Here is a 10,470-nt window from a genome sequence, read left to right as displayed (position 1 = left end):
GAGTTTACTTAGAACATATTTATAGCTTAGATGACACTGATTTTTCACCCACTTTCACCAGGTATTGCTGGCTTTATAGCTAAAATGCTGGTGACAGGTTCCCTTTAAGCGTGATCATCGTACTGTGAAAAGATTTGTGGCTGATTCAGAGCACAGACGGGTTCGTTCAGATAAAGGCATAATGAGGAAGGTTTCTGCCAGGCAAATTAATTGGATTAGGAGAGAAGCTGCTAAAATGCCATTGCAAAGTAGCAAACAGGTATTTGAAGCCGCTGGTGCCTCTGGAGTCCCGCGAACCTCAAGGTGTAGGATCCTCCAGAGATTTGCAAGTGTGCATAAAGCTATAATTCGGCCACCCCTATACAATGCTCACAAGCAGAAACGGTTGCAGTGGGCTAAGAAATACATGAAGACTAATTTTCAAACCGTGTTGTTTACTGATGAGTGCCGTGCAACCCTGGATGGTCCAGATGGATGGAGTAGTGGTTGGTTGGTGAATGGCCACCATGTCCCAACAAGGCTGCGACGTCAGCAAGGAGATGGCCGAGTCATGTTTTGGGCTGGAATCATGGGGAGAGAGCTGGTAGGCCCCTTTAGGGTCCCTGACAGTGTGAAAATGACCTCTGCAAAGTACATAGAGTTTATGACTGACCACTTTCTTCCGTGGTACAAAAAGAACCGTGCCTTCTGTAGCAAAATCATCTTCATGCATGACAATGCACCATCTCATACTGCAAAGAATACCTCTGTGTCATTGGCTTCTATGGGCATAAAAGGAGAGAAACTCATGGTGTGGCCCCCATGTTCCCCTGACCTCAACCCTATTGAGAACCTTTGGAGCATCCTCAAGCAAAATATCTATGAGGGTGGGAGGCAGTTCACATCAAAACAGAAGCTCTGGGAGGCTTTTCTGACATCCTGCAAAGATATTCAAGCAGAAACTGTCCAAATACTCACAAATTCCATGGATGCAAGAATTGTGAAGGTGATATCAAAGAAGGGGTCCTATGTTAACATGTAACTTGGCCTGTTAAGTTTTTTTTGATTGAAAGATCTTTTGATTTCTGTAAATATGACCTCCTGATGCTGCAAATTCAACAAATTACCATTTTAGTTCTCTTTACAACCTTTAAAATGTTTTGATCTCTGTTGTGCATAATAATTTGAAACAGTGCATTTTGAGTTTTTTACTTCTAAAAAAAAATTCTCTTATCATTAGAAGATTTGTTCAATAAAATTTGCATTATACTCCAACGGTTGATGGCTTGAAGATTATACTGACTGTCATTTGCATCGACTATTTAGGAAAATCAGCGAAAAATAACATTTGCATAATAATTTGGAACGCGTGTAGTATCAAAATTAGAAAGGCAACATATTTTGTACCGTACAGTACGTTTTCAAAGTTCTTCTGGTTTCAGCAAAAGGTTTTTAACAGATGATGAAAAGTTATACTATTGTCCAAAGAGTAAGGCCTCATGCACACGACCGTAGCCATGTGCACGGCCATGATTTTTGGGTCGACTGACAACGGAGTGTCACCCGCGAGCCGCCCGCAAATCGCGGGCCGAGCATATGTCCGTGTGAATTATTTTCTATAAGCCTGGACCGCAAAACACACCGTAATAAGACATGTCCGTTCGTGTGCATGGGTCCTAACTGCACTTTCATCATACTTTTTCGTTTTTTTTAGAGACATATCAAAAGTTTTGATCAGTGGGAGTCTGGTCGCTGAGACCCCCACAGTTGCTGAAACTTAAGGGCCTTTTACACCGGCCAACAATTGGCCAGTGAAGCGAATGCCGATCAATGAGACATCGTTGATCGGCGCTCATTTGCTCCTGTCACATGAGGCTAGGTATGGGGACGAGCGGTCGTTACTCCGATCACTCGTCTCCATACCACGATAATATTTTTCTTTTTTAAAACGATACGATTAGAAGATTATCGGCAACGAGCATTATACGAATGCTCATCTGCACGATAATCAGCCAGTGTAAAACCCCCTTAAGGTGCAAAAGGGCGTGCTGCACCTTTGGCTGTGATCAGTGCTCCGTCAGACTGGACATAGCTCATAGACGTTCTATATGAGTCGTCTTCAGGCTGTCAAGGAGCGCTGATCACAGCCGAAGGTGCAAATCGCTCAGCTGAGTGCTTCTGCACCTTAGTTTCAGCAATGGTGGGGGTCTTAGCACCCGGACCCCACTGATCTAAACTTTTGACATCTCTCTGACATATTAAAAGTTTGATGAAAGTGTAGTTAGGCCTCATGCACACGACCGTAGCCATGTGCACGGCCGTGATTTTCGGGTCGGAGTTTCACCCGCGGGCCGCCTGCAAATCGCAGGCCGTGCACATGGCCACGTGCATTAATCTCTATGAGCCTGAACACAGCCGTAATAAGACATGTTCGTTCTTTCTGCGGTCCAGGCTCCTGGGCGATGCACGGACAGTGGAAACAACGGTCGTGTGCATGGGCCCATAGAAATGAATGGGGCCGCAATTCTCCCGTGGATTTCCAGGGGAATTGCGGCCGTAAAAGCACGTTCGTGTGCATGGGGCTTTACTCTTTAAGGAACAGTTTTTTTAAGATCTCAGCCTGCAGTTCTTGAATGTGGACCTTCATTGTTTACTTCTGAAAAAATGAAGATCTGCCCTGGACATGTGTTGCACACACAGGTGCATGGCTTGTTACAGTTACAGTTATCAGAACTTTGTCTTGTATTGAGTTATGCACTTTTTTGCAGAAAATTCAATACTTTCCAGTGATGAAAGCTTGATGATGTAATGTTGTGCACTTTTCACAGTGTTTCTTTTTCTGATGGGCGTCAATTTGTTTTAATTATATGTAGCAATTTGTAATTAATGAAAAAAAAATTAACTATTTTCTGTCAGTATGCTTGAGAAAGGCCCATGTTGTGGTCTGAAACATTGCATTCACGTATGGATGAATAAAATCTATTTTCACTTTTGAAATTCGTGTGGAGTGCTGCCTACTCATATATATATATATATATATATATATATATTCTGTCAGTAGCTGTTACTGTCACTAGAGAGAGAGATTGAGAGAGAGAGAGAGAGCGAATTTCTATAGTTAGACTTAATTTAGATTGTGATGGGATTTAGAAAGCTTAATTGATGGATAGAGACATAGAGGGGGATAGCTAGATAGATTAATAAAGAGATATTAGCTATACAGATAATTTAGATATAATTGAGATGGATAGATAGAAGCAAAAAAGTAGGCAGCACTCCGCAGATATAAGTGAAAAAAAGAGGGGTACTTTATTTGGTAATAAAGCACCCCTCTTTTTTTCACTTATATCTGCGGAGTGCTGCCTACTTTTTTGCTTCTACATATACGGGACATTGGTCTGTTCCTCAGGGCTTGCAACCACACGCTGCCTGTTCTGCTGGACTTTGGATTAGATAGATAGATAGATAGATAGATAGATAGATAGATAGATAGATAGATAGATAGATAGATAGATAGATAGATAGATAGATAGATAGATATTAGATAGATAGATAGATATTAGATAGATAGATAGATATTAGATAGATAGATAGATATTAGATAGATAGATAGATAGATGTAAATAGAAAGATAGATAGATAGATAGATAGATAGATATACGGAGAGAGAGAGAGATAGAATTTAGATAGATAGGTATGAGATGGATAGATAGATAGATAGATAGATAGATAGATAGATAGATAGATAGATAGAAAACAAAGGAAGGCAGCACTCCCCAGCAGATGGTTTTCAAGTGAAAAAGTGCATTTTTATTCACCCAGATTAGATTATAGATGTAAATAGAAAGATAGATATACGGAGAGAAAGTTAGAATTTCAATAAATATAATTTCGATATAGGGAAAGATAGATAAACACATGACACAAGCATACAGTATATTGAACACACGTCTATGTAGAAATACGTTTCGGATATGTGCGCCGTTGTGATATGATCCTGGGATGAATATACAGTAATATTCTCAGACTTTCAAATAGATAATAAATAATTTGAATATAAACTTTTGAACTGCCACAACTTCCCATGTGATTCCGCTTATTGTAGAAGAGTGCGGAGCAGGGAGGTCACACAGTGGAGTATAATGTATGTCCGCGGTCATTATTATTCCACATGAGCCGGCAGCTGCCTCGTCCTCAGCTGCATCCCGGACACGCGTGTGTAGCTGGCCCCCCGTCCCGGCTCCGCTATTGGTTGCTCCCCTTCCTATTCATTAATGAAATTATCGGCACGCTTCAGCCGAGCGGGAGCCACCAATCAGCAGGCGAAGAGCGGAAGATACCAAGAACCCGGGACAGGGGGGAGGAGCCAGGAGAACAACAGAACTGTGCACCACGAGTGTAGAAGTGCCGAGGATGAGGGATGCTGAGGAGAATAAGTCGGGCTGGGAGGGGGCGCTATGCCCCGGGGTAGCTCTGATTGTTTTGGGGCTGTATATAAGGGCTATGAGGAGGGTCGTGTGCCAGACACACAGCCGCCAAGCCACAGGCAGCGTCACTTCACTTGAGGAGCAGGACGCGTGCCAGGAGAGCCCGACCCGGGAGAGCAGTGCCGCCCTCCGCAGCATCACCTCAGCAGCAGGTCAGTCTCAGCAGCGCTGCTATAGGATTACATAGGGGGCAGCTCCTCTACTGGGGGTTAGAGGTAGCAGAGCGGACTGCCAGTTGGTATCTTCACACTCAGCTATTGCTGCATTATTTCAGTGGCTTATCACAGAAGTGACGTCATGTTCTTCTACAGTCTTATAATACCATGTCTCTTTCTCTTATCACAGAAGTGACGTCATGTTCTGCTACAGTCTTATAATACCATGTCTCTTTCTCTTATCACAGAAGTGACGTCATGTTCTGCTACAGTCTTATAATACCATGTCTCTTTCTCTTATCACAGAAGTGACGTCATGTTCTGCTACAGTCTTATAATACCATGTCTCTTTCTCTTATCACAGAAGTGACGTCATGTTCTGCTACAGTCTTATAATACCATGTCTCTTTCTCTTATTACAGAAGTGACGTCATGTTCTGCTACAGTCTTATAATACCATGTCTCTTTCTCTTATTACAGAAGTGACGTCATGTTCTGCTACAGTCTTATAATACCATGTCTCTTTCTCTTATTACAGAAGTGACGTCATGTTCTTCTACAGTCTTATAATACCATGTCTCTTTCTCTTATCACAGAAGTGACGTCATGTTCTGCTACAGTCTTATAATACCATGTCTCTTTCTCTTATCACAGAAGTGACGTCATGTTCTGCTACAGTCTTATAATACCATGTCTCTTTCTCTTATTACAGAAGTGACGTCATGTTCTGCTACAGTCTTATAATACCATGTCTCTTTCTCTTATCACAGAAGTGACGTCATGTTCTGCTACAGTCTTATAATACCATGTCTCTTTCTCTTATCACAGAAGTGACGTCATGTTCTTCTACAGTCTTATAATACCATGTCTCTTTCTCTTATCACAGAAGTGACGTCATGTTCTGCTACAGTCTTATAATACCATGTCTCTTTCTCTTATCACAGAAGTGACGTCATGTTCTGCTACAGTCTTATAATACCATGTCTCTTTCTCTTATTACAGAAGTGACGTCATGTTCTGCTACAGTCTTATAATACCATGTCTCTTTCTCTTATCACAGAAGTGACGTCATGTTCTGCTACAGTCTTATAATACCATGTCTCTTTCTCTTATTACAGAAGTGACGTCATGTTCTGCTACAGTCTTATAATACCATGTCTCTTTCTCTTATCACAGAAGTGACGTCATGTTCTGCTACAGTCTTATAATACCATGTCTCTTTCTCTTATCACAGAAGTGACGTCATGTTCTGCTACAGTCTTATAATACCATGTCTCTTTCTCTTATCACAGAAGTGACGTCATGTTCTGCTACAGTCTTAGAATACCATGTCTCTTCCTCTTATCACAGAAGTGACGTCATGTTCTGCTACAGTCTTATAATACCATGTCTCTTTCTCTTATCACAGAAGTGACGTCATGTTCTGCTACAGTCTTATAATACCATGTCTCTTTCTCTTATTACAGAAGTGACGTCATGTTCTGCTACAGTCTTATAATACCATGTCTCTTTCTCTTATCACAGAAGTGACGTCATGTTCTGCTACAGTCTTATAATACCATGTCTCTTTCTCTTATTACAGAAGTGACGTCATGTTCTGCTACAGTCTTATAATACCATGTCTCTTTCTCTTATCACAGAAGTGACGTCATGTTCTGCTACAGTCTTATAATACCATGTCTCTTTCTCTTATCACAGAAGTGACGTCATGTTCTGCTACAGTCTTAGAATACCATGTCTCTTCCTCTTATCACAGAAGTGACGTCATGTTCTGCTACAGTCTTATAATACCATGTCTCTTTCTCTTATCACAGAAGTGACGTCATGTTCTGCTACAGTCTTAGAATACCATGTCTCTTTCTCTTATCACAGAAGTGACGTCATGTTCTGCTACAGTCTTATAATACCATGTCTCTTTCTCTTATTACAGAAGTGACGTCATGTTCTGCTACAGTCTTATAATACCATGTCTCTTTCTCTTATTACAGAAGTGACGTCATGTTCTTCTACAGTCTTATAATACCATGTCTCTTTCTCTTATTACAGAAGTGACGTCATGTTCTGCTACAGTCTTATAATACCATGTCTCTTTCTCTTATCACAGAAGTGACGTCATGTTCTGCTACAGTCTTATAATACCATGTCTCTTTCTCTTATCACAGAAGTGACGTCATGTTCTGCTACAGTCTTATAATACCATGTCTCTTTCTCTTATCACAGAAGTGACGTCATGTTCTGCTACAGTCTTATAATACCATGTCTCTTTCTCTTATTACAGAAGTGACGTCATGTTCTGCTACAGTCTTATAATACCATGTCTCTTTCTCTTATCACAGAAGTGACGTCATGTTCTGCTAGTCTTATAATACCATGTCTCTTTCTCTTATCACAGAAGTGACGTCATGTTCTGCTAGTCTTATAATACCATGTCTCTTTCTCTTATCACAGAAGTGACGTCATGTTCTGCTACAGTCTTATAATACCATGTCTCTTTCTCTTATCAAAGAAGTGACGTCATGTTCTGCTACAGTCTTATAATACCATGTCTCTTCCTCTTATCACAGAAGTGACGTCATGTTCTGCTACAGTCTTATAATACCATGTCTCTTTCTCTTATCACAGAATGGTGTTGGTAAAGAGTGAGTACAGAGAGGAGGAGATGTCCTCTCCTTGCTCCATGTCCACCTCCAGCCTGTCACCCCAGCCCTGCACCTCTGATGATGAGCAGCAATTCACCCCAAGCCTACAATCAGAGGATGGCGATATGGCCACAGATGCCACCAAGAAGCCCAGACGTAACCGTACCCGCAACACAAAAAATGGCGAAGTCGTCGTAAAGATCAAAAAAACTCGCCGTCTAAAAGCAAATAATCGGGAAAGAAACCGCATGCACCACCTAAACTCTGCCCTGGATGAACTGAGAGAAGTGCTGCCCACCTTTCCTGAGGATGCCAAGCTCACCAAGATAGAGACTCTTCGCTTTGCACACAATTACATCTGGGCACTGTCTGAGACGCTGCGCCTGGCTGACCAACTCCATGTCTGCACCACTTCTCCCATGCTGATCCAGGACTCCCCTTCATCTCCAAGCCCTTCGACGTCCTCCTGGAGCTGCACATCTCCCTCTTCTTCCTGCGACTCACTGTCCCCTGCCAGCTCCACCTCAGACATGCTAGATTACTGGCAACCTGCAGAGCGTCACTTACATGGAACAGTTACACATCAAAACCTCTGTGTAATGGGCACCAAGGCTTTTGTATGAGCACCAAATAGCTCTGAATGCCATTGTGCTGGACTGAATATGTCGGGACTGCAGAGAGCAATAAACAGGGGTTATATGGGGGAGAGAATGTGAATGCCCTATGTAAAAACCTTGTGAGGGCCAGTCTGACCTTGAGTGTTCTCCAAATGCTATTGTTGTTCCCGCCGGCCGGAGAGATATTCTTACTGCATCAGTGGAGAGCGCACAATCCACATGACAGAACTGGGACTCCGTGATAGTAATCCGGGCTAGGGAATTCCTTATGTCAGAGGGAGTTGTAGGTGGTAAGCTAGGTAACCAGTGAGGACTAGTCAGCTGTCAGTAGAAGGTGGTCTTCATACACTGTCCATAGATAGGGGGTAGTCGGCTGCATCTGTTTATTTCCCACTGGTTGTTGATTGGTGTGGGAATTTCAATTGTCAATCCAAACTTTCCCTCTGACTTGCACTTCGTTCACTTTGCCAGATTTTGTCACAATACCCTTTGTTCTTGTCATTCTATCTGCCCAATTCCATCTGTCCGCTATGATTTATTTGTTAAAAAAAAAAAAAAAAAAGTTGTTTGCCAGAGGGCCAGGTTAGAAGTCATTGTATAATTTGTAGGCTTTTGTATCACTTGAATGGAAGCATGAAAATTTAGGCTGAACTCACTGAGAAAAGAAGAAAATGGGGAAAATGGAAAGGGAGGTTTCCTTCATCCATTATTTATCTGTGCGTTCAGAGGACGAGGAGTCCTTATTCTCCATCCTGGAGATTGAAAGAGAGCAGCCGACTAGGAGGATCAGACACATGCGTTCACATTTATTTATTACAGATGAGGATTTCACGGAGTATATGTATTTTTTTTTTGTATATTTGAAAGAGTTTATTTTAGAATGTATTTACAGCAAGACAAACAGAACTTGTTTATAATTATTAAATAAAATATATAATTTTCTTAACTTTTGTCTATGTTGCTTTTCTTCTGTATTCTGTGGCCTTGAACAAAGTGATTTATCACAGAGACGAGAACAAAAAAATATAAGTAGTAATTTATGTCGGTCGAAGATTTAATCATGCATTATAAACACCAATAAAATCTTATCTAGGTCAAAAAATTAAAGTAATGGCTAAAAAAAAAAAGGTTCAATGCGGTATGTAACTTTTAGAGTAGAGAAAGACAGATGGTGAATATAATCTAATATTTAAATATATATATGATTATTATTATTATTATTATTAGTTGTATTAATAATATATTAAAATTAAAAAGAAAAAAATATTTTATATTTTAGAAATATATTTTAGAAATATATTTGATTAAAAAAGTTTGCATTAATAATTCCAAAATATGATCCCAAGTAACTGTGAGTGAAAAAAGGATCCTTCCCCTTGATTTCTATATAATTATATTTTTTATATAGTTCGAATTTTGGCAACTTTTTGAAAAGTGTTTTGTACCATTCACTTTTAATATCCTATTTATATTCATATATTATTAATTATTTAACATAACAATAGTGCAAATTTATAAACGTTATTAAAAATGAATGTGCAGAGATGATTCAGACATATTGCAAACAATTTAAAATGACCCTGATCAGATTGCTTCATTTTCTATGGTCATGTCTACAGTATACGGCTTATGGCAATGAGTCCTGTTACTTATAATAAAATGTGGTGTCCTAGGTAGAGAAATATTGGATATGGGTAAACAATACATTTTACGGTAGAGGGGAAAAGGTGAGAAAATAAAAACAAATGCAGGTGTTGGGGTAGGGGACAAATAAAGGGGCCTATTGAGCGTAATGAAATAAAAGAGCGGAGAAAGGGATGACCTCAGGTCTTGTACTTTTTCTATGTATACCAAAATGAGCTTATATATGTAGTACCACAGGGGATATCTCCCATGTGTCTATTGTGGACGTACATCTTAATTTAATATACAACGCACCATGCATGTATAATTCATGTGTTTTTAGAATAAAAAGAAAGTCTTAGTTTAGGCATCATTTATTCATGTAAAATAGCAGTGATTTGTCCCTCAAGTCATGTAACACGCCCAGTATGTAGAGAATTAGTATGCAAAATAAAGATGCAAATATACTTAAAGCTTAAATATGGCTAATTAGCCTGAGGCATTCCTGTATGGGAAAGCACATGTGTTGTGAGCTACCTGCCTCCTACTGAGTGTTCTTTAAACACTTGTCAGTCCTCAGGCTTGTGAATATAGATTGTCTACAGGCATTGCCCTGCCTGACAGGCTCAATACCCTTGGCAGAACCCAAGCACAAAGCCATTAAATTCACTATGAATAAACACCCCTCCCAAAGCAATTAAAGGCTGCAGAACACAGTGATATCATATACCAAGCTTCGTTACCAGTAATTGGGGTAATGCTCCAAAGGGCAAAAAAGTGTCTATTCAATTTAATCACAATTATAAATGTTCAATAAAGGGTAAGCGGATCTGATCATTAATAAAAGCTTTCTATCGTTTATACTGGGATGCTGCCAAAGCCAAAAATATTACAACTCTCATTATACCGTCTGTTCAGGCCATGAACATTCTATTTAATTTAATCACATATTTGCATTATGTAACATAAA

General features: G+C 40.1%; 1 protein-coding gene across 1 annotated transcript; it reads left to right on the top strand.

The window, feature by feature from the left end:
• Positions 1-4,228: 4,228 nt before the first annotated feature.
• Positions 4,229-8,823, top strand: NEUROG2 (neurogenin 2). The gene is made up of 2 exons (XM_075849741.1): positions 4,229-4,618; positions 7,244-8,823. The coding sequence occupies exon 2, from the start codon at positions 7,245-7,247 to the stop codon at positions 7,881-7,883; it is 639 nt and encodes a 212-aa protein (XP_075705856.1). The 5' UTR covers positions 4,229-4,618; position 7,244; the 3' UTR covers positions 7,884-8,823.
• Positions 8,824-10,470: the final 1,647 nt, after the last annotated feature.

Source organism: Rhinoderma darwinii, chromosome 1, assembly GCF_050947455.1.
Source record: "Rhinoderma darwinii isolate aRhiDar2 chromosome 1, aRhiDar2.hap1, whole genome shotgun sequence".
Taxonomy (NCBI): domain Eukaryota; kingdom Metazoa; phylum Chordata; class Amphibia; order Anura; family Rhinodermatidae; genus Rhinoderma; species Rhinoderma darwinii.
Note: the sequence above shows the minus strand (reverse complement) of the source record. Positions and strands in the feature narration are given on the sequence as shown.

What these genes read in the sequence shown, in the direction of transcription:
- NEUROG2 (XM_075849741.1), top strand. Translation starts at nt 7,245, where the DNA reads ATGGTGTTGGTAAAGAGTGAGTACAGAGAGGAGGAGATGTCCTCTCCT.